Here is a 24827-nt window from a genome sequence, read left to right as displayed (position 1 = left end):
TCTCTCGACACATCCTCTCTTCTCAACATGTTCTCTCTCTACACTTGTTCTCTACCTTGACACACTCTTCTCTCTTCACAATAGCACAACTATTAAAAACTTCTTACGTTTTCTTGTGTGTGCCAAGTCTCTCGGTGCCCAATGATGGTTTGCTGTGGCAATGAAGTGGCAGCTTGTTGGGACCCAATCGCTGATGCATGTCCAATAAATTTACATTAAAAACCCTTGACACCATCCCAAGCATGAGTAATAGTCAAGAACAACTCCTCATCATAACCATCACTTGCAATATGTGTCTCTTATGTTCACCCCTCTCACTGGTAGTGTCCCATATTACTTGTTCGAGATGAAAGTGAACCTATCAAGCGCTGACCATCATGGTCCTGTGAGCGAATGGTGGTTTTATGCATGTTATTGAATCTTGTGTTGAAGGGCAAGTTGATGCTGTGATACCCCTCAGATCCAACCTACACACAAGACACAAGACACAAGACAAACCATACCCGAGACATAGGAATCATAAGAGAATGGACATCAAGCTCTACTTGTCAGCCATAGAGCCAGACAAGCTTAGCCTTGAGCCTAGGGCCGATAGTGTACTAGGCCATGCTCACATCCCACAAGATGGTGTCCCATACCACCAACCCACACCATCTATGTATAGATGTGATGGCCACTGGGACTTAGACTCTAAGTGTAGTGATCACACAATGAATGTGCAAAAATGGGCCTTTAGTCCCATTTGTAGAACTTAGCTGCCCTCACCCTAAGGTCTTGTTTGTTCATTGTCACTAAGTCACTCATGACCCAAGGCTGTGACCAAGGCTGCAAGTGGTCATCTTGGGTATCCAATGGTGTAACACAAACTAATGTTGCAAATCAAAACATTGGGGGATTGGAGCATTGCTGCAAGTAAACATCAATATTTATTGGCGCACAAGTCCACATGTCCCTTGGGGTATTTCTTTCATTTTTTTCAAGAGTTGTGAAAGAGATAGAACAGTAGCAAAGCTGTCCCCAATCTGAAGGAACTTGAGCAGTTTGAACTGGCTAGGTAGGGTAGATCTTGAGAAGTACAAACATAGTCGTATACAAGAAGCACAAGCACATTTCTAAATGGTTTTCTAGATGAGGAAGCTATGTGCTATTGTAAGTGGATGATCTATTGGTCATGGGCTCAGACACATCCATTGTTTTCCACCCAAAGGCACAATTAAGTTCCATGTTCAAGATGGCCAACGTTAGTCTTCTCATACTTCTTGGGTGAAACCAGCCTTCCTTCCGTGGATGGGTGGTAAATCCCTGATTACAACTTAATTACAGCAGCAAACAATAAATGCAAATCTGAAAATTCAAATTTACCTATTGATCTTGGACAATGCACACCCGATTGGCCCCAAAATTGGCGCCCCTTTCGGTATTTCTTTAGCTTTATTGAAGAAGAAGTTGATTTACAATGGGATTCTCTCGATCCCCTTCGCAATCCAAACTCCCCTTGCTGTCCAAAGTGACCAGCAAGTCTTCAATATGTTTTGCCCCTTGATTCGGGCACTTAATTGACCTTCACCTACTTCATAGATGATGGAAATGCCCCAAATTCAATGGCTAGCTAGTCCTCTACTCGAATTTAGCTGAAATTCACCTTCAGTCCTGAAAAATCCAAGTCTTAGAGCTTCCAATTTCTTACACGTTTCCCAAGCCTGCTGTTAAACCCTAATTTCTGCTGTAAATTAGGATTTATAGCAGAGAAATTTGCAATTTCTCAGCCTCCAAGGGTTAAAATGTTGAGATCTTCGGAGCAAGGTTGTGAAATGGCTGGGAGATGAGAGAGATTGCTGTAGAGAGAGTAAATTCAGAGTTTTGTCGCAAAGAATGACTGAAAATCAGTCAAATGCAACAGCTGCCTTGCCACAACAATATTAAATGTTGTCGCCTACAATTGAGACATCCAAATCAGTTGTCACCTTGTTCTTGGATGCAATTGCCCAACTGTGGAGGGTTCGAATTTGCAATCGCCTCCTCAAAACTCACTCGTGCCTGGCTGCAATGGCTGAAAATAGGCCGGCCATGGCTGCTCACAGCTCTTCCACCTTTGCTACAGCAAGAATGATCTCATTTTCCCTCTTCTTTAGCCTTTTATCACTTGTATGGGCAAGTTTGCAAAGTGGCAGCCTTCCCAAATGGTTTTTCCAACATTATCCATCATTAAATATTAATTTTCAGCCTTTAATTACTGAAAATTAATCTAATAATTATTTCGGTGCCCAAAAAAATAATCTAACTAGAAAATAATTGAATTGGCTAGGCATCTTCCAGTCCCAAGTGTCTCTGTGTCATCTTTGACCATTAGATTGGCGTTAGGTACCATTAAACGCCACATCTCTAGTATCACCAACTGACATTTATGGTCAAATGAATGACCTAGGCCAACAATTGACACCAGATACCACCAAGTACCTGTGCAACATAACTTATAGCAACTTTTGCCTTTGACATCCTGTGATTTTCTTGGGTCCCAAGTTCGTAAATTTACTCTAATCCTAGTTGCACCTCACATGTATAATATTTACTTAATCACATGATTAAAAATTAATCCACATGCTAAGTGAGGTTTCAAAAATACATGTCCTCATGACATTGGGCATGGAGGTTGTCTAGCATTTAGAGGCTATCTTTGTGTGTCAACAAAACTACACCCTTTAGTTTTTTGATTAGTTTCTATCCTTTTGATATATGATCGGTGGCCACCCCAATAGAACCAAGTGCAAAACTAAACTCCGATGCACCACCTGATGAGCGCAACTATTGTTCAATCGTGAAAAATCTTGTGGCTTATCCATATCTTCCCAGATCTAGCTTATTTAGTCTCCATCTTAAGCAAAATTTTCAATACGCCTAAGTAGTTTCATTGGATTACATGTAGGCATGCATTAAGGTATGTTAAGTGTATTGATTCTTATTGCTTGTCTTTCAATCAAGGAATAGTCCCTTTGACTATGCTAGAAACTTGGACACGCGGTGTCCCATGGTGGTTACATTTTCGAAATCCTTGGGCTTAGCTCCAATTGCTTGGTCAAGCCCAAAACAAGAGACTACTTGCATTTTCAGCTAAGGCTGAATATTGAGCCTTATATGATGGTACCACCAAGGCTATAATTGCCTTTCCCTCACTTGTATGGGCAGTTTTGCCAAGTGGTAGCCTCCTAAATGCATTTTTCAACCCAATGAAATTAATTTTCAGAATTAAAATTCTGAAAATCAATTTAGTTATTAATTGCTGCTTAGAAAATCAACTATTCCAACCAACAACTACATTGTTGGCTAGGCCAATTTGTCATTCAAGCAATTCTAAGCATTTATTAACCTTCAACCGGTATTAGTCAATTGATTAATACCTAGTTCCTAATGTCACCACAAACATCCAAGCAATTCTAAACATTTATTAGCCCCTCAACTAGGATCTATTAATGAATTAATGCCTAGTTCCTAGTGTCACCACTAACATTGATGGCTAGCAAAATCTTCTAGGCCAAAATTTGACACTGAGTACTACCTAGTACGTGTCAAGGATACTTTATTACAATTTTTTGCCTTTGACACCCATTGACATCTCAGGGTCCTTGGCCTATCATTGTGAAATAGTTAACTGGCATATCACATGTGGACCTCACATTTGGACATTTGATTAACACTTAATCAAATGCTAAGCAAAGCATCAAAATTTCACGTCCTCATGACACCCTCCTTGAATCCTTTGTACTTGTATACTTGTATAGATGAGGCTCACTTGCCCCACCTCACCACCCTCTCACACTCCCTCTTTGGCATTGGAGGGTTGTGAGGGATGACCGCATAATCTGCACATTAGAAATCAGCAGCAGGAGGGTTGCCAAGCCTTTCCCTCAGTTTGATGAAGATGACTCTTTCCATGTCTTGGCCTTTGCCTTGGCTCGAGGATTTGAGTAGAGTTTGGAGGAGGAGGATGACTCATTAGAGGAGTCCATATCCTATTGCTTCTTTTTCTCCTTCTCCTTGTTCTTCCTCGAAGTGCTAACTCCTTACAATCGTTGCGCAAATGTCTCTTCTTACCACAGTGATAGCATTGGGCCTTCAATTTCTTTTTCTTGTCACCCCTCTCTGAAGCTACAAATGCCTCATTGAAACTACCATATTGAGATGGAAGCTGCCCTTGTAATTGCAAAGACCTCGTGCTCAAGGAGCATTGAGGATATATGTGAATCTCACTGGCATTGATGATGTTTGGGCTTGCAAAGCAATGGCTGCCCCATTAAGCTCCGGTGAAAGCTTGTAGACCACAATCCCAACAATATGATCCCCTGGAAGCATAGATTGCATGTGCCGAAGCTAAACTTGTACTTGTGTAACATGAAATAAGAATGATTGGATGTCCTTTGGCTCAAACTTCATTTGCTAGAGCTATCCACAGAGAGTAATGGACATGATATACGATCATCATATGCTCTACGGCTCCTTGCCCGTTGCATCACGAACGCTGCCCCCGCATCACGCCTCTGCTGCCATTGCGCCTATCCAGCGCTGCCATTGCACTCACCTAGAGCTCCCCCCCGCCTTCCACAGCATTTGCCCCCTCCTCCTCCCGCCGTCCAGTCATCCCTCTCCCTCCGCTCTGTTGCGCTGCGGCCACCCCTCTCTCATCAGCTTTCCCCTCTTCCGCCAGCGCCTCCCCCCCACTCCCCAACCCAAAACCACCAAACAACCCCAACACACCCCCCCCTCCCCCCCCAACCCCCACCTTGCGCGCGGTGCTTCCGCCTCCATTGCTGCGCGGCCCCCGTCCGGTAGCCCCTACTCAAGTATTCCACTGGGCTCTGGCCATTCGTGGTGACTACTCCACCGCTAGGAAAGCCGCATCATTTCCTTCCCCCCCCCCAACCCACCCCCGCAGCACGGTAGCGTGATTGGTAGGTCCTCAATAGGGTCGAGCAATGGAAACCCCTGGTTAGACGCCGGTGCATTTTGCGAGTGCCCCCTAGTCAAACACCCTGTGCGTTGTTCTCTCTGAGGAACAACTCTTGGCTGTTCGTGCCACAGAGCTGGAGGACACACTCCATTCAAGGCCCAGCTTCGGGATTGGCTTCAGTCCATGCTGCGCATTGGCACAACGCAGATCGTGGAGGCAGTCCTCATGGGCCAACGGATCTTCATGGTTCGTCTCACCTCTGTGGACGTAGCTCATGAATTAGTGGAGAGCTCACCCTATGCCTCCATGAAGGGGGTCATTTACATGGTTCCCTGGTACAGTGGCTTCATAGTGGAGACATTTGAGCTTCACAACAGATTTCTTAGACCCCCAGTTACTTTACTTATTCTCAGACTGGTGGTAGAGTACCGCGAGTTAGTGGACTTTGGACGGCTCTTTGGCACAATTATTCTTTCCTTCTTCGCGGATGCAGTGACAACTGCAGGTGTCCCCAGGGTACGAGTGGCTGTGAAAGACACAGAGTATACCAAAGTTCCTAGAGATTTAGGCAGGAGGTCACTTCTTTAGGCAGCAGGTCATTGTGACCGGGCAACCAGGGCAGTGTCTGCGCTGCCACGACTTTGGGCATCGGGCAATAGACTATACGTGCTTCGGAGCCAAGGCAGTTCTGCCAATAGGCCCGCAGGTGGACGCTGACAGCTTCATAGGGGTCCAGAGACGATAGAGAGGGAGACGGCAAGGGGGCTGCAACCAGCTCCTCAGACGCAGCCTCGACAACAGGGAGCAAGAGGGTGAGCGACGCCCCCTCGGTAGAGCACTCCAGAGCCCTCCCTGCCCGCTCCATCCAGTACGACCGCAGCCCCCCACATCCACACCCGCGCACAGACTACCTCACCTGAGATCCCACAGCCCCCACACCCACACCCACACCCACACCCACACCCACACCCACACCCACACCCACACCCACACCCACACCCCCATCTCCCATGCTCCCCCCCACTAACCTAGGCCCACAACAGCGCCCCCCCCCCCACCCCCCCCTTCCAGGGGCACCTGCTCCCCTCCACACCCACCATGTATCTTTGAACATCCCATCATCCCTCGATCTTCTTTCCCCCCACCCACCCCCCTGTCAGGCACTGCCCCCGATCCACCCCCGGTTCAGATGATCCCCCCCCCCAAAAGACCCACCCCCCCTTCTCCCACAGGAGGTGATGAGCCACACACATCTACATCTTCCTCGTACCAGCTATTTTCCCCCTCCCACACAGCCATGAGCTCATCTGCATCCGCCGCCCGCCACACTTTCCCGAGAGAGGCACAACTATTGCCACGAGTTTTTCCGCAGTGGCCCATGGTCCTACTTGAGAGTTGCGGAGCGTGGAGAGTTTCCACTACCTCTAAAGGTGGGGATCTTCGTGGTTCATAAGCCTAGGAGGGGCAAGGTCCATTTACTAGCACCACTAGATGGACCAAACTACGCTTTTTTCCTTCAGTCCTCTTACTCAAGGGATTGGACGACGACACAGATAGAGGAGTTGAAGAGTCAGGTGGAGGACCACATCTCCCAGTGGATGGGAGAAGGACTAGCACTGTTTGCATAGCAGTGGCGTGGTTGCATGATGGACATAAACTGGTGGGTTGGTGCCGAGGTCCCACACTTGAGCATTATCTTTCGAGCCCCTCCACAGTGGAGTGCTTCGAGGGATGTGATCGAGTGGCCCCCAGCATAGGTGGCCCGTGTCTACTAGTGTACTGAGTCACGACTCTCAGCATGGTTGATAGATGCATTTATAGTACCACCCGGAGCATCTATCACCCCTATGGTTCGGGCCGAGGCCCACCATGGGGGACTGGAGTTCGCTATCTAAATTTGCGGCAAAGCGTACCTGCATGCCCCATAGTTTCTCCCCCTCATTAGCAGCCTCCACATTGAACAAATGCTTGTTCGGTCAGTCGCAAGTTTCCCCATGAGCTTACACCTTGCATCTTGGAATGTGAATAGTCTCCACTACAGTGGGGCACGTGGTTCCAGGAAGTTGATCGTTCGGTAGGAGTTTTAGCCTGCCTTGTCGGACGAATCGACATGTGAGAAATTGAAAATTTATTTTAAATTGGGGATGACAAAAGCAAGATGAATGAGAACTTGCAACACAGAGATTATTACAAGAGGTACTAGGGGATCCCACCCTCCACGCACAGGAGGTGTGCGCGCGAGCAGCCATTGCTGGTCTAGAGGATAGGCGCTCAGAGTTCTCTTTCCGTATCTCAACAGCTTTCTTAGCGTGGAAGGGGGACACGATGTGCAGGGAGTTTTTCCAAGTGAACTAGCCTCGCACCTCAGGAGAGCAGATATGCAGTCTTAGAGATCAGTATGGGAGGACTCGTTTTAGCCCAGATGAGGTGATGGAGATTGCCAGTGACTACTACAGATGCGTTTTCCAGTAGGAGACAGCCTCAGCTAGAGGATAGCGATATAGGCAATGGGTCTGGAACCACATCCCATCCCTCATCACAGAGGAGATGGGATGCTCCCTCCTATCCCCCTTTACAGAGAAGGAACTAGAGGAGGCTTTCCATACACAAGATGGGCAGAAATGCCCGGGTGAGGATGGCCTCTCTAAGGCCTTTTTCACTACCTACTGGGAAGTGGTGAAGGACCCCCTTCTGATGGCCTTCCAAGAGAATTTTACTTCAATACATATGCCAGGGAGCCTTTCGGCAGGCCTTATTAGTCTTCTCTCCAAAGGGGGAGATCGGTTGGAGCTTTCCCAGTGGAGACCGATCACCTTGTTATCAGTGGCCTATAAGGCAATGGCAAAGATGATTGGTAGGCGACTACGCCCCGTGCTTTCAGATATCATCCATGATACACAGTCGGGTTTTGTCCAGGATAGGAGCATCCTCGACAATGTATTCACCTTCTTTGAGGCGATAGAGTGTGCTCTCCACAGTGGGTAGAAATTGGCCGTACTACTCTTGGATTTCGAGAAAGCTTATGATAGGCTGGACTGGGAGTTCTTAGAGGGCACTATGGTGAGGTTGGATTTCCCCTAGGCTTGGATTCGTGGGGTCTCCGCACTTTACAGATCAGCCACCAGCAGGGTTGTCATAGGTGGTAGGCGAGGGGAGGGGTTCCTACTAGAGACATCGGCCCCGACAGGGCTGCCCCTGGCCCTGTATTTGTTCCTACTCTTTGTAGAGGCGATGGCTCACTTCCGCCGGTCACGTGTGATTGGATTACGTGGACTCCAACTTCCAGCGAGAGAGGAGACTGAGTTGTCAGACTCAGAGTATGCAGATGATATGGCACTCTACATAGAGGAAAATGAGGTGATGTTGGAGAGAGTGAGACTGGCTCTTGAGGTGTTCAGTTTTGAGGCGGGAGCGAAAATCAACTGGCGAAAGTCGGTTGGTTTTCTTACAGACCCGGACTCTGGCACGGAGCGGGGCATCTACCTGGGATTTAGATGGGTGAGCGGAGGGTAGACCGTTCGGTACCTGGGGTTCCAGGTGGGACTCGACATCACTTTAGCCCAACAATTTCTTCCAGTCCTCGATACTATCTGGAGGAAGCTGACCTACTGCAGCACGGCTTGCCTCTTACTAGCCGGCCGAGCCTGGGTGGTTAACAAGGTCCTCCTAGGGATAGCCTGGTACATTGCCTCGTGTTGGTGCTTCTCCTCATCTTGCGTAGGGCAGCTTCGCCGCCTAGTGCGGAACTTCCTTTGGTCCGGGTCAGATGGCTCCAAGGATTCCAAGGCCAAGGTGGCGTGGGCGACCATCATACGGCATCGGTCAGAGGGAGGGCTTGGGATCATAGACCTAGAGTATCAGAGCATGGCCCTCTTAGGCAAGTTGGTTTTCGGTGGGCTCACACCGGGAGGACAAACCTGAAAGGTCCCATTGTAGGAGGGTCTCCAGGATTGTAGACCGAGGCTTGGCGGTGAGTGGAGGCCGTTCCTGAGATGGATCTTCATGTTAGCCCAGATCACCTCCCCAGATCACCTTTTCTACGTAGCTTGCTCTACATGTGGCAGGGCCTCCCTGAGGCCCTAATCCAAAGCCCCCCTAGCTGCTAGGAGAAGATAGACTGTTAGCCGGTGATTTGGAACCCCCAGGTCAGGGATTGGAAATGGGCACAGATTGGCGAGTGTCCCCACATACAGTGGGCTGGTTGGGAGGTTGACCTGGCTCGTACTATCAGGATATGGCGGGAACAATACCTTAGGAGTGGCTTGCGCCCCCGATACGAGAACCGATAGAGCCCGAGGAGGTATGGGCTGCTAGGTTTTCACCAGCAGGTATCCCCCTGCAGGTGGCAGGTAGAGTGGGCGGCGCTCCACTTGGGACATTTTTCACCATACAGGAGGGGGGGTGTCTGGCTCTTGACAGAGGGCAGTAGGATGAGGGGATAGCTGTCCTTTCATGTAAGAGGATCCGGGTGATTGGCCTTCAAGGGAAGACATGGGGGCTGGACCCTTTTGTCTTCTGGAAAAAGCTTAGGGAGTGGCGCCTTTGGATTTGGGAGGGCAAGCCACTTGATGAGTTGGAGTGGGATCCAAGAGTATGGCTATGGTCGGCCATTGTGGTCGCCAAGAAGCCACTGAGGTTCTTGGAGTACATTGCCAGGAATGGCAGACACGTACTGATGCAGGAGGATATGGACTGGGTGCTGTCATGTAGCAGGCACTTGGCGGAGCACAGTATCACAGAGCCTTTCCGACGGACCTTTTGGCGCTGCCTATGGGATAGTTGGAGGCTAAGGAGGGTATTGTATTTCTTATGGCTGGTGGCACATGGAGGCTTGGCGGTGGGAATTTGGCTTGCCCAGATGCAAAAGGAGGGAGGTTGTATGCCCTTCACATAGTAGCCTTTGGAAGCCCCAAAGCACTGCCTTTGGTCGTGTGAGGTGGCGCAGCTCGTGTGGAGAGGAGCATGCCACATCCTTTGCCATATAGCACCTAGCCTTGGATGTATCTCATGGGGGGCTTTCTGTTGGTAGGCAGTTAGCCAAGGCTGTCACCTTCTGTACGAGGCCGGGATGCATGACACGATATTCATTATCAAGGCAGGGTCGTACGCAGTTGTCGGTTTGGAGGCTCTACCCATCTGCCAGGTACTGGAGCCCACACTAGACCGCTCTGAGGTATGGGAGATCATATGGAGTCTTACTGGTTGGCATATCTGAAAGGTGCGGTGTCAGGAGGCTTTTGACAGAGAGAGACTTTCAGACAGGCGACCTTAGCAGAGCTCTGGACCTCCATCATCCACTCCCTCCGCGGCTGATGGGATCAGATGCAGGGTGAGTCCAGGGCTTGTCAGGAGCTCTGTTTGCATTTCATGTGTAGTTGGGGCGGCCATGACCTGTTTTTTGTGATGCAGGCAGGCAGTCCCAGAGTAAGGCGATACACCCCCCTCCATGGCTTCTTGCCCCCATTCCCCCTAGACCGCCTTGAGAGGCTTGTATACATGATGTATTTGTGACTTTGCATTAGCTCTAGCTAGTTTGTTGAGCATGAGCAATCCGCTGTAATGAGTTTTTTTTGAGTAATATAATCAGCCATATTTTACTTGCAAAAAATTTCCATAGAGAGTAATTGCACACATGGTTGATGGAGCCTTGTACACCATCTGAAGCTTCTCCCATACTGTGGAGACTATCTTGTAGGAGGTGAGTGCGAGTAGTACTCTATTGGAGATACATCAAAGAAGAGCAGAATATGCATGGGCATCATTGCAATCCCATGTAACCACAGCTTTCTCATGGTTGTCCTTGTTCCAATCATAAAGAAGAGGAGTGCGAGGCTAAGGACGCTCAGAGCTCTTGAAACTACATACCACAAGCACTGTTGCACAAACCAGGCTTTCATAACAGCACTCCATGTTAAGTAAATACATTGACACTATAATAACATGGAGACAATAGAAAGTCCACCTTTGGCTATGTCTTCACCTTTGCTAGAGATGCTCTTTATTTGATATCCATGGTGCAAAAATGCATTGCTCTATCTACTACACAGGCAAAGTATGTTACAACCACTAAGACTTGCAAGGAGACTCTTTGATTAGGCCTCCTTACACTACATTCAAATTCTATGAGTTCTATTTAGTTGGCCAAGAATTCGGTATCCTATGTGCGAAAATAAAGCACATTGAGGTGTGTTACCATTTTATGAGAGAGATCATTGAGAACAAGTCCATCGAGCTTGTCAACATCTCAATTGATCAAAATCCTACAGATTTGCTCACTAAAAGTCTCTCAATGGAGTATTTTTCCTTGCTTAGAAAGCTAATAGGCATTGGATGAGATGAGGTCCTTTCTCATCTTATTATACTGCTGTCATTTTTTTCTTGTTATATTCTCACTAGGGACACATTCATCTCTAAGTGGAAGGTTGTTGGAGATAGAGGCGTGTGCTTACACTACTTGTCTATCACTACATTGATAGTATCCGCACACATATACATTGCAAGTGACGATCACCCATCACTATCACTTCGTTCTTTATTCTTTCAATGATATTTGTTTAAGGGAAGGCTGGCCACACATTGCGATTGTTAGAGTTCCCACATCTTGATTCTCTCTCTCTTGTTCACTTGCTCCATCTTCCATAAAAGCCGTGAAGTTTGTTATTAGTAGAATAGGAAGGAGGTGCCATTTGGAGAGGAAAGGATGAGAAGATAAAGAATAGAGAGAGTACAACTAATCACAACAATGATTGCGCGGAGGATGAGTTCAGACGTAGTGCAAGAGGAGCTGATCAGAAAAGGACTGCAAAATCTGAGATAAACAGGGTGAAACTAGTCAGAAAACACTGTCATAAGACTGAAAACGTGTTGGTTAGTTTGCACAAGCATTAAATGGTGAAAATGCTGCAGACACAGATCAAAATGCAGACAGATAGTGATTAAGTGCAGGTGTCAACATTAAAATAATGCATAAAATTGGAAATGCAGGCAGCGGAGATAATATGCAGGTTGCAAGGGCCAAAAATCAGGCCAATTTGTAGTCCGGACAGGTCATTTGGGTTGCAGCAGATAGGAGGCTGATCATGATCCTAGGCTGTTTTAATACTTTTCCTCACAATTGTTAACATTTGCAAAAAAAAACGCGAGAGCTCAGCACCGTCGGGACGCTCGGCGCAACCCCCCACCCCCCTAAGGCTATCTTTTGCTCCAGGTCTCCCCCCTCTGGCACGCTCCCCCCATCCCCAACCCCGGACCCAGCCGCAGATGATCAAAAACAGCAGTTTCTCGTCCCCCCCTCTCTCACCGTTGATCCCCTCCACCCTCGAGTTGCTCCTTCTATCTACATCAACCCCCCTAAACCCCCCCCCCCCCCCCCCCCCCCCCCCCCCAGGTAGCACCGCGACGTGATTGGTAGTTCTCTCAGAAGGGACGCGCAATGGAAACCTCTGATCAGACGCCGGCGCACTCTACGAGTGCCCCCCCAGTCAAACACCTTGCGCGTAGTCCTCTCTGAGGAGCAGCTCTTAGCCATCGGAGCTAAGGTGTGGAGCTAATGGAAGCAACGATTTATGGTCAGGTAGTAGGACATACCCCAGCTTCAGGACTGGCTTTACTCCACGTTGCACATCGGCACAACGCAAATCGTGGAGGCGGCCCTATTGGGCCAAGGGATTTTCATGGTGTGGCTTAGCTCGGCGGACGCAGCTCGTGAGTTACTCGCCAGTGCACCATATGCGTCCATGAAAGGGGTCATATACATGGTCCCTTGGTACAGTGTCTTTACTGTGGAGGCGTTTGCACTCCACAACAGGTTTCTTCGGCACCCGGTCACCCTTCTTTTTCCCGCCCTAGCGATTGAGTATCGCCAGTTGGTGGAAGACTTTGGACGGCTCTTCGGCACTGTCCTTCCTGCGTCTTTCACGGATGCAGTGATAGCAGTAGGAGTCCCAAAGGTACGGGTGGCAATGAAAGAGGTCAAGAATATCCCTCAGTTTCTAAAGATTGAGGCAGGCGGGCATTTCTTTAGGCAGCAGGTCATTCTAGCTGGGCAACCAGGGCAGTGCCACGATTTTGGACACCAGACAGTAGTTTGTACGCGTTTCGGTGCCAAGGCGACTCCGTCGACAGGCGCGCAGGTGGACGCCGATGGCTTTACTCGGGTCCAAAGATGAGAGAGAGGGAGACGGTAGGGGGGGATACAACCAGCTTATCAAACCCAGCCTCGTAAGCACGGTGCAAGCAGGCATGCGACGCCCCCTCAGTAGAGCCCTACACAATTCTCCCTATCCGTCCCACGCGGCAGGACCGGAGCCTCCCACATCCTCCACCGGCGCCACAGACCACCGTGCCTGAGTTCCCACAGTCCCCTGAGAAGACCCCCCCCCCCCCCCCCCCCCCCCCCCCCCTCCCCCACCAACACACACACCCACCCACCCACCCGCCATGCATCTCCGTCCATCCCTCGATCCTCTTCCCTTCCCTCCCCCCATCCCCACCGAGTAAAATATCTATTGTTATTGAGTAAGCTGCCACGAGTACTGGATGTGTGTGCCACACTCCAGTATAATCATGAGTTCTACAATTGGTTATTATCCTCATGAAGTGACATGGATTAATAAATATGTACATAAATAAACAATGAGTTTTGTGACCCTGTATAGATAATATCAACACACATGAGCAATGATAGTCAAGGGCAGGGAGAAGAGTTGGGTTTGACTTGTTGAGATCCTCAGGTCCTCCTCTCACCACACATTTAGAAGTCCTGTGACCATTCCCACCTCCAGGTGGAGGGCATGCACTCCTCATTACCACCAAATGAAGCCCTAACCAACATCTCTGATGGTGTAGACGAGGCACCGTCCCCTTCTATACACCTTTTCCCTTTTCGGTCTATCCTTCTCTGGGGATGAGCCTTGCTCCACTCCATGACAACTAGCCCACGTAGCTTAGTATAAGCCAAGATTTGCTATAGCTGGAATACCCTCTGCAATCGAAGTGGGACAAATATCATCATTGGGGTCATCCCTCTACAACAAACACTGCATGCCTCACCTCACCCCTCCTTGTCATATGCACTTGATAACCCACTGTATAATCCCTTCCATGCGAATGGTTTTATCCTACCGCAAGGCCTAACCCTTGGTCCACATTTTGTAGGTTCCCCTATAGTAACAGTCATGGACCACATAGTGCAGCTGGCCTGCAAGGAAGCTCTTCACGTCGGAGGGAGCATAAGGCACTAGCGCCCCCACCAGAACGCTACGTGCCTAGGTACACGACGAAAAGAGGACACAGTTGTTACCATAGGAGTTCTTCCGCAGTGGCCCATGGTCCTACTTGAGAGTTGAGGAGCGCGGAGAGTTCCCACTACCTCTAGAGGTGAGGATCTTTGTGGTTCGTAAGTCAAGGAGGGGCAAGGTCCACCTACTAGCACCACCGGATGGACCAAACTAGGCCTTTTTTCTTCAGGCCTCTCACTTAGGGGAATGGACGACTACACAGATTGAGGAGTTGAAGAGTCAGGTGGTGGATCACATCTCCCTGTGGACAGGAGCTGAAGGATTAGCACTGTTTGCACAATAGTGGCCTAGTTGCATGATGGACATTAACTGCTGGGTTAGTGCCGAGGTCCCACACTTGAGCATCATCTTTAGAGCCCCCCCCCCCCACAGTGGAGAGCTCTGAGGGATGTGATCGAGTGGCCTCCGGCACAGGCGGCCCATTTCTACCAGTGTACAGAGTCGCGCTTCTCAGCATGGTTGATAGATGCACTGATAGTGCCACTTGGTGCATCTATCACCCCTATCGTTTGGCCGAGGGCCACCATGGGGGACTGGAGTTCACCATCCAGACCGGCGGCAAAGCACACTTGCATGCTCCACAGTCTCTCCTCCTCATCAGCAATATCCACACCGAACAGATGTCTGTTCGGTCAGTCACAGGTTTCCCCATGAGCTTACACCTTGCATCTTGGAATGTGAATAGTCTCCACTTCAGTGGGGCACATGGTTCTAGGAAGTTGATTGTTCGGTAGGAGCTGCAGCCTGCCCTTGCTGGACGGATCGACATCTTGCTTTTGTAGGAGCACAAACTCACCCCCACCCAAGCCCAGCAGGTTGGGAAGGTACTTCCGGGCAGCTCACACACGTATGCCATAGGTGCCCACGGCAGAAGTGGAGGCGTATGCACCTCTATTGGCTCGAGTCTCACCGCCTGTGTATGAGATCACGGGACAATAGTGGCAGGAAGGGTTTTATGGATCAGACTGGATATTGGAGACTCATGCATTGGAGTCCTTAATGTCTATGCCCCTACGGAGATTGGGGCACGCAGCAGGTTCTGGGTGGAGATCGCAGATGGACTCCCAGAGGTGGACTCCTGGATCGTTGGAGGAGATTTCAACAACTTAGAGGATTTGGAGGACCAACAGGGTAGAGGCAGAAACTACCAGGGCATGGCTGGGGAAGAGCAGGAGGCATGGAGGCATGGGAGGTCTTTTTGCTTGCAATCGGAGCACGTGATGTGTGGAGAGATCCTACCTTCCATGGGAGGGAGAGGTTGTTCGACTTCTCTTTGGGATACAGGTGGCTAGGTGGAGTCTTGCTGTAGCGGCTGATAGGTTTTATGTGGGAGAGAGGGGTTGCTCTCGTGGAGGCCAGATTGAGCAGTTGGCAGGCACCACGTTGTCCGATCATTGCCTGGTTCTCTTGACGCTTGACCCCCAGCATCCGCCCTAGACACACGATCCTGTCGGATCCCTGACTCGATCTATAGGAGGGAGGAGGTGACGAGATAGATAGAGCAGATTTGGACCAGAGAGTGGGATAGGAGGGAAAAAAAGAGAACTACGGCGGGACCTTGCAGCCACGCAGAGATTATTGCAGGAGGCACCAAGGGATCCCACCCTCCACGTGCAGGAGGTGCGTGTGCGAGCAGCCATTGCTGGCCTAGAAGACAGGCGTTGGGAGTTCTCATTCTGAACCTCAGCGGCCTTCTGGGCGCGGAAGGGGGATACGATGTGCAGGGAGTTCTTCCAGGTGCACCAACCCCGCACCACAGGAGAGGAGATACACATCCTTCGGGATCAGTATGGGAGGACCCGTTCTAGCCCAGACGAGGTGATGGAGATTGGCACCGACTACTGCATACGCCTTTTCCAGCAGGAGACAGTTTCAACTAGAGAGCATAGATGTAGACAGTTGGTATGGGATCACATCCCGTCCCTCGTCACAGAGGAGATGGGACGCTCCCTCCTAGCCCCCTTCATAGAGAAGGAATTAGACGAGGCTTTTCATACATAGGATGGGCAGAATTGCCCAGGGGAGGATGGCCTCTGTAAGGCCTTCTTCACTACCTATTGGGAAGTGGTGAAGGACCCCCTACTTAGGGCCTTCCAGGAGATTTTCACTTCAGGTTAGATGCCTGGGAGTCTCTCAGCAGGCCTTATCAGTCTTCTTCCCAAAGGGGGAGAAGCTCTCCCAGTGGAGGTCGATCACCTTATTGCCAGTGGCCTATAAGGCATTGGCAAAGATGATTGGTAGACGATTATGCCCCGTGCTTCCAGATATCATCCATGACACACAGACAGGCTTTGTCCAGGATAAGAGCATCCTTGACAATGTATTTACCTTCTTTGAGGCGATGAGAGTGAGATCAGTATAGTGGGCAGAGACTAGCTGTACTACTCTTGGATTTCGAGAAAGCTTATGACAGGGTGGACTGGGATTTCCTTAGAGGGCACCATGGTGAGGTTGGGATTCCCCCAGGCTTGGATTCGTGGGGTCTACGCCCTGTTTAGATCGGCCACTAGCAGGGTGCTTATAGGCCGAAGGCGAGGGGAGAAATTTCGGCTGGAGAGATCGGTTCGACAGGGCTGCCCCCTGGCCCCATACCTGTTTCTACTCTTCGTAGAGGTGGTGTCTCACTTCCTCAGGTCACGTGTGAGTGGATTACGCGGCCTCTGACTTCCAGTGAGAGAGGAGATTGAGTTGCTAAACTCAAAGTACGCAGATGATACAACCCTCTACATAGAGGACGATGAGTTGATGCTGGAGAGAGTGAGGCTGGCTCTTGACTTGTTCTGCTTTGCAACGGGAGCGAAAATCAATTGGCGAAAGTCCGTTGGTTTCCTCACAGACCCGGACTCCAGCACGGAGTGGGGCGTCCACCTGGGATTTAGATGGGTGAACAGAGGGCAGACCATCCGGTACCTAGGGTTCTAGGTGGGACTCGACATCACTCCTACCCAGTAGTTTCTTCCTGTCCTGGATTCTATTAAGAGGAAACTGACCTACTGGAGCACGGTTCGCCTCTCACTAGCTGGACGAGCCCTGGTGGCTAACCAGGTCCTCCTAACGACGGCCTGGTACATCGCTTCGTGTTGGTGCTTTTCCTCATCGTGCGTAGTGCAGCCTCGCCGCCTAGTACGGAACTTCCTTTGGGCTGGGTTTAATTGCTCCAGGGATTCCAGGGCCAAGGTGGCGTGGGCGACCATCATATGACATAGGTCAGAGGGAGGGCTTGGGATCATCGACCCAGAGTATTAGAGTATGACCCTCTTGGGCAAGCTAGTTGTCCGCGGTCTCACACTAGGCAGGTAGACCTGGAAGGTCCTATTGCAAGAGGGCCTTCAGGATTGTAGACCGAGGCTTGGTGGCGGGGAGTGGAGGCCGTTCTTGAGATGGATCTTCACGTTTGCCCAGATCACCCCTCCCAGATGACCCTTTCTTCGTAGCTTACTCCGTGTGTGGTAGGGCCTCTGAAAGGCCCTAATTGAGAGGCCCCCAGGCTGTTAGGAGGAAATAGACCGTCAGCCCCGGTGATTTGGAACCCCTAGGTGAAAGATTGGGAAGGGGCACAGATAGGTGAATGCCTCCACATCTATGAGAGCAGAGGATCGAGGTACAGCCAGATTCAGTAGACAGTGTGAGAGTGAGAGAGACAGAGTTGAAGCACGACACCCAAGAGAATTGACTAAATGAGTGTAATCTGAAAGTACAAAGTACAACCCTTAAACCTTAGGGTTGTAGGGGGGTGTTCACACCCAACACACACTAAGTGCCTAAATGTGTGTAACATAAGCACATAAGTACATACGATAATAAGACCATAAGTCTGGGGGAAAAAACCTCTCCTACCGAGAGTAAAAAGTGCCCCAGTGTCCTACTGATCACCGACACTCCCATATGAGCGTAGGCGTAAGTAAGGCGTGAGTAAAATACCCAACAACATCCAGTGGGCTGGGTGGGAGGCCGGCCCGGCTCGTACCAGCAGGACATGGCGAGAGGTGTATAGGATGGCGGACGAGGAGGTGTTGCAGCGAGTATCAGGTTGCAGTTGGCAATATATCACCACACTCCCCCCCCCCCCCAAAGAAAAAAACAAACAAACCACCCCCCCAAGACCCCTAGTGGCTTCTTGCCCCCATCCCCTAGACTGCCTTGAGAGGCTTGTATACATGATGTATTAGTGACTTTGCATCAGCTCCAGCCAGTCTGTTGAGCATGAGCACTCTGTTGTAATCAGTTTTTTGAGTAATATAATCAGCCACATTTTACTTGCGAAATAAAAAGATAGGAGGCTGATCAGGAGCAAGACAGGGCGAGGGCAGACTGTCTACAGCAGAAAACAGCACCCAAAGCCTGAACACGGATTTCTGATACCATGCCAGAAGTGGGTGTAGCGATGGAAGCGTAGAAGACTGCTTAGTAGACTGTACAACACACCAGAAAAGAGAAAACAAGAGATTACTGCAAAAGGAGAACTCAAAGATATGCTCGGGAAATGGAATCCATAAACCAAACACAAGATAGTTGCGTACAACAGTGAGTCACTGACTGTGTGGGCATTGGCCCCGGCTTCCTCTCTCTAGGAGGACTTGCAGTGAGAATCTGCAAGAGGATGAAGATGATATAGACTGAGGAGGAGGGAGTAAAATATATAGGCATAAAATAATGCCAAAGAATAAACAGATCGGCCAGCAATAAATGCCCAAATCACCAGAATAATGACAACAAAATATACCTAAAATAAACTACAATGCTTAGTCCACAACTGCACATGTCCAGTCTCACTTATGAGCTGATGAAACTGCTAGCATTACTTGTCATGATTGTATTCTTTTAGTGTGCTTGATAGCAAGAAGGCTGGGATGCATTTGACAAGAATTTAGTTTCTTTCTTTCTTTCTCTATACATACATCACACACCAAAAATGAGAAGTTACAAATTGCTATTAATGAACATGGACATGCTTGTTCTGTTTCACTGTGTACAGCTTTTATACTTTCCTAAGCATTCTGTTTGAGATGCGTATTTTCAGGTCATTGATAGTGCAGCCTGTTGAAACAGAGATTTTCTACCGGTTACGAACTACTGCAAAATCACAATACACTGATCAGGGTGTTAAACTGCCTGCTTCTCTTTTTGCAAGATTCAAGAGAGTAAGGAATTTTTGCAATTCAAGCAAAATAGATGGATGCATGTCTGTCATGTGTCTGTTCAATGTATAGCAAACCTTTTTGCAGGTTGATTGCTTGATCAGTGAGACATCATTGGATGCACTTTTTTTTGTTCTTGGTGTTTTGAATATATCTGGTCCTTACACTATGAAGCATTCCCCTGTAATGGCTAGCAGCTGCATGGTAAGCCAATTCCATCTCTTTGCAACGATGCTAGTGGATATATTTGAGTTGTACCAAAGTTTTTAGTGCATAATTTGTTGTATCTATAGGCTTTTACAATTTATAGAAACATCCATCTTAAAGGCCAACACATTGCCACATTTTTTGTGTTAGATTTGGGAAATGTAGATACCAAATTGTGAAAAGTGAGAAAAGAATACACAGTTCAGTACACAGCTGGTGCTGTTGGAAGCCCAGCTAGAGGAAAGGTTGAGGTCAGAGGCAGACCACGGAGCATCAATCCAGAATGCCATAGTGAAAGTTTAATTACTGACTTGGAGAATGAATGTCCATGCCATGTTTCCAGCAGCCATCACTAGAGCATGGAGGCTACTTTTGCTTGGTTATTTGAAAGAGGCCCTGTGATTGTTGACAGAAGATGAGACATCCACTTCTCCAACAATCACATTAGGACACAGTTTGGGCACATGCCAGGGAAGAGGTTGCATCCCTTTTGGTGAGATATTGTATGGTTTTCTATACATAGATTAGCCTGAGCATAAGAATATACAGTGCTTGGCAAATGGATGTTTTCCATTTTTTGTAATTATCAAGATGGTGTGTTGTTATAATCCAAACATGCGAACAATAAAGTATAGGATAGTCAACACCATTGCTTCCTGTTGTATATGTGACCTGCTGTTTTTCTGCGTAAGGCACAATGCATAGTTTCTATTGCCTTATATTTTCCTCCTCCAATTATGCAATGCAGATCATACAAAATTTAATTCTAGTTTGAAACGGTGTCTGTACTGCCTCCTGGATAGGTTCAGTAAACATATCTTCAACGCTCATCCTATCCTTCGCAAATAGTTGCACAATTCAACTTGTAATAATTGGCTTTTCTTTAACACAGTCGCTTGTGACATTGAATTTTAGTATCAGGCAGGGGTTGCTATATTTGAGCACTGCTTTCTTTGTAGGGAAGGTAGAAGTGGCCAATGAAGTTCTTGGCAATGATGCGGTACATTAGCACTCATTGCACTTTCTTTAAATCCTGCATTCACTGATTGGAATGCCTCATTAGAAAAACTTCATTCGAGCAGGAGGAGATGGAAGCCCATCGATAGCTAAGACCACCTGGAAAATCATGAATCAGCAAAGATTCAAAGGGTGCTTAGGGATAATATACTCACATTTCTTGCTTTTTGTTTTGTTTGTTTGTTTGTTCCTTTTTTTTTGGTTGGTTTGCTTTTCTCTCTTTTCTAAAAAATGTTTTTAAAAAAAAGTTTGGGGGAGGGGGGATGGTTTTGTTTGTGGGGGCTACATGGGGAGGAGGATTCAAATGAGTATGATCCAAGCTTCTCTAGTGGCAACACACTGCCGTTTCTTATGGATCTCTGCACATTAGAAGATAGTTGTTTGCTGTGGAACATATTCTTCTGTTTTGTGTTTGCTGGCCTGTCAGAGCTTGGTAGTAGGAATGCTAGGCTTTGGTAGTATTTCAATACCTTGTTCTGGATGCTGTGGAATAGAGGAGACTTATAAACATGGCATCGGATTTTTAGGCTCAAAGACATTGCATGAATAGTCATTTGTGCTGCAGAATCACAAGTTAGTCTTTTGCTGCTAGTTAAAAGAATTTTACAAAGTGGTTACAGCCTATTCTCACATCGATGACTGAATGATTTGCATCTTGAAGCCTTAGCTTCTGCAAGGATACGTGAGCAGCATCACTGTTGGATGACTTTTGTTCTGATAACAATTGAGCAGTTGACGTCATGTGGTGAATCAGGCTATTGCTATGTCATGATGGGTAGCTAAGTTACTGACTTTTAAGGTATGAGGTGGTTCCAATTGTTGTAGCTTGACATAGCTGGAACTACCATGTGAATTCTGTTTGCTCTACAAGTTCCCTGCTTGTGTGTGATTGTGCTAGGTAAATTCTTCCCACGTTGGCTGACATTGAGAGTTCAGGTCCAAAGGTGTAACTGCATGTCTTCATGAACTTTAGCAGTTTTTCCATGAAACTCTTTAGTGGAGTAAAGCAAAGGATTCTGAGCTAGGTCCTTGATGTCAAAAATCTGTTAAAAGTTTTTTTCCTTCCTAAAAGAAAATATGTTGAAAGTTGCTGCAAGGAGCTTAGAAAATCTTCCCAAATGAGACTCAAATGTGCAGAGTCACAAGTGTACGGGTTATTTATATTCTGAAGTTCCAATAAAGTTAAATTAGTACACGTCAACCACATAGGCAGGTTGTAAAGTGGAGTAAAGTAAGACATTCCAAGGTAGAGGGTCCTTGAAGTCCAACATCTGTCCAAGTTTGTTGAAATGAACTTAGAAAATCCTGCGAAGTGAGACCCAAATATGACAATGACAAGTGTACCCTAGTTACATAGATGTCCCGAGTTGCAATAACATAACACCAGTATGTTTCAGCCACACAACAGGTAGGGTCAACTATGCAAATAGGGGATACAAATTGAGTGTTATGGTCGATTATGATGTTGCTTGATATGCTTGCTTAGTAACACATAAAGCAAAGTAGTTACTCCTAATTTGAGATTGTACACTGCTTTGGTTAAGGAACACAGACATCCTTCTTTCTGTAAGGCGTTTTAGGCAAGTGGGGACAGTATGGTGCCACACAATATTCTTATCGGTGTGACAAGATTATCCATGATCCCACATTTCTATCACAAATGTTAAGAATCCTTGCTCAAATTGTACTCATGATGATGATGATAATCTCACCGATGTTAGGAATCCTCTCTCAATCTTGTATGTGCAGCTGCTATGCAATGGCAGTGTGGCTATATCACAGTGGAGGTGTTATGGCTTGAAATTTTAGATGCCCTTTTTGTAACGCAGGAAGCAATCAATGAATAAGAGTCCTGGAAGGTTTGAGTAGAGGAGGAGGAGTTCAAGAGATATATATTTAACTTTCTCTTGCTGCAGTGAGAAGTGTATAGTCTCCATATGCTGAAACATCAATATTAACTCTGCACAGCAGCTAGACAATGGCAAGGTGGCTATGACGGTTGAGGTAGTATTACTTGAAATGTTAGATGGGCTTTGTAATGCAGGAAGCAACCAATGAACAACTGTCCTGAAAAATTCTGAGCAGGAAAAAAGGAGGTTAAGAGATATATATTTATTTTTCTCTTGCTGCAGTGATAAGTGTAGTCTCCATGTGCTGAAACACGAATATATAACTCTGAATTAGCTGTCATTACAGATAACTCTCATGACCTTTATCAGATTGATCATTTGTCAGGTGGAAAATCACACTGGTGTGGAGCTTGGTTGCAGTTTTGATAATAAGATTCATAGAGAGGTTGGGAGTATTGCAGCTTGGAGTAAAGATGCATTTTTAATAAGGTGAATTGTGATTCAACAAATATATAACACTATTTGGATGTGGATTGTGAGCTGGAACTTGTTTAGACATGAGTTTCTTGTTTGTGGACCGATGATTAACTTTTCCTACACCTTGGTAAGGAACTTGAATTCACGGAGGGACACTTGGCCAGAAAAAGCAGCATCATCTTTGTCTGTTTTCCTTGAGAAGAGAGGTGTTGCATTGTCTTCGCCTATTCATGTTTCACTTTCTGAGCCATCCATTGCTGCTGTCCAAACACGCTTAGAAAAAAAGCAAGGTAATTGTTGATATGGCAAGTGTTGTTGATGTGTGAAATGACTGAACACTTCCAGTGGGTTAATCCTTTCTCTTTAGATCATGTGTAAGCAGTCAATTACAAAGAATTTGGGATCACGTTTGAAGTGAATGTGCTTGTTATAGCAGTGCTCACAATTTTTCGCAGGCTCTAAAAATGCTTCTGGACCTCTAATTGTTGTGGAGGTGTCAAGGCAAAGCCAGGTAATGGCTCACAAATTATCTTTTTATGTCTATTCTACTATTCCCTGCTTTATATAGCCAAACCTAAAGAGAGCGCTTGCCATTTACAGGATGGAATAACTGTAACAGTGTCTCCAGTGGTTCGTATCCACAATTCAAGTGGACTTCCCTTGGAGCTTCGATTCCAAAGGCCAAATGATCAAGGAGAAGGTGCAATTGTTGTATTAGAACACGGTGATGTGATTGATGATTCAATGGGGGCTTTTGATGCTATAAATTTGGAGGGGGTGCTGAAGAAGGCTTTGTCCTCTTTCAACCTTGGTAATTGTCTTTAAGACTCTTATGTTGCTAGATGTTTATTTTTCTGTTTCTAATAGTGTATCATTTGATTAAAGTTGGAGTATGGTGTGAGCAAGTTGGGAAGAGTTGTTTTCACAGATTTCAGGCTACAGACCGTGGAGACTGCCCTCGGGGCTGATGGAGGCTGAGATCTTGGAGGTGGAGACATACGCAGATATTCTTTTTGCACCCATGTATAATTCTGCATCTTTATACAGCATTCTTCACTGCAGATTTTCTGCGTTTCACTCACTCTCTCTCTCTCTCTCTCTCTCTCTTTCTTCTCTCCTCTCTTTGTTCACTTTTTGTCGTGGTCATTCACTTCCGCATTGCTTCACTCTGACATGGTATCAGAGAATTGAAGGACTGGATCCATCTGAAGATGAGATTTCAGCGCGACACAAGGCTGCATTTTCAGCGTTCCAAGTGCGAGCAAGAGGGCTGCGCATAAGAACAAGGCTGAGGCGAGCGTGGGCATGTGAGAAAGGAGAAGATTTGCTGAAGCTGCTGCTGGTTTTTGCTTTTAGAGAAGGAAGAAGGCTGCGTTTTGGGCCTTCAAGTGCAGATTTTACCTTTTCATCGCCTCTAGCAGGTGAAGAAGGAGCGGGGTGAGCGAACTATAGCCCTAGCAGGCTATATTCTCATAGTCAGAGGGGGTTGCTTTTGGTGTTTTGCACTAGCATTGTAGGTGAAGATGCCTTCTGGAGCCGAGACAGTTTTTGGCGATCATGGACTGGAAGGTGCTCATCTTACCGGCTCTCCCATCAGATCAAAAGCTTGATGGTGAGAATTATTGCATTCTGGCACGTCATGATGCTTGCCATTTTGGAGTCCTATGATTTGGTAGAGCTTGTTACGGAGGCTATTCATCGTCCTTCTTCACGAGATGAGCCCCAACTCTCTTCCAATGATAAGGTGGAGTTGGCAAAGGCTCAGGCATATGAGGATAAACTCAATGCTCGCATTTGCTCGTTTTTCTCTCATATACTACAACTGTTATCTCTCATATTGAGCATTTGACGGTGGCCCGAAAGATATGGCTGGAGCTTGATTAGATGTACAATCGGA

General features: G+C 47.5%; 1 protein-coding gene across 4 annotated transcripts in view; it reads left to right on the top strand.

Annotated features, from left to right (window-relative positions):
- Window positions 1–24827, top strand: part of LOC148025772 (vacuolar protein sorting-associated protein, putative (DUF1162)) — a 238064-nt gene that overhangs the window by 99039 nt on the left and 114198 nt on the right. For all 4 annotated transcript variants that reach the window (XM_087693004.1, XM_087693005.1, XM_087693006.1 and 1 more), the window contains 6 exons: window positions 19262–19382; window positions 19467–19583; window positions 22839–22942; window positions 23063–23220; window positions 23386–23441; window positions 23531–23741. In XM_087693004.1, the coding sequence (XP_087549130.1) occupies window positions 19262–19382; window positions 19467–19583; window positions 22839–22942; window positions 23063–23220; window positions 23386–23441; window positions 23531–23741 (767 nt within the window). The remainder of the gene's footprint in view (window positions 1–19261; window positions 19383–19466; window positions 19584–22838; window positions 22943–23062; window positions 23221–23385; window positions 23442–23530; window positions 23742–24827) is intronic.

The sequence above is a fragment of the Lygodium microphyllum genome, chromosome 14, assembly GCF_053477565.2.
Source record: "Lygodium microphyllum isolate KBCC chromosome 14, Lygodium_microphyllum_v1.1.10, whole genome shotgun sequence".
Classification (NCBI taxonomy): domain Eukaryota; kingdom Viridiplantae; phylum Streptophyta; class Polypodiopsida; order Schizaeales; family Lygodiaceae; genus Lygodium; species Lygodium microphyllum.
This window is presented reverse-complemented; position numbering and strand designations above follow the sequence as displayed.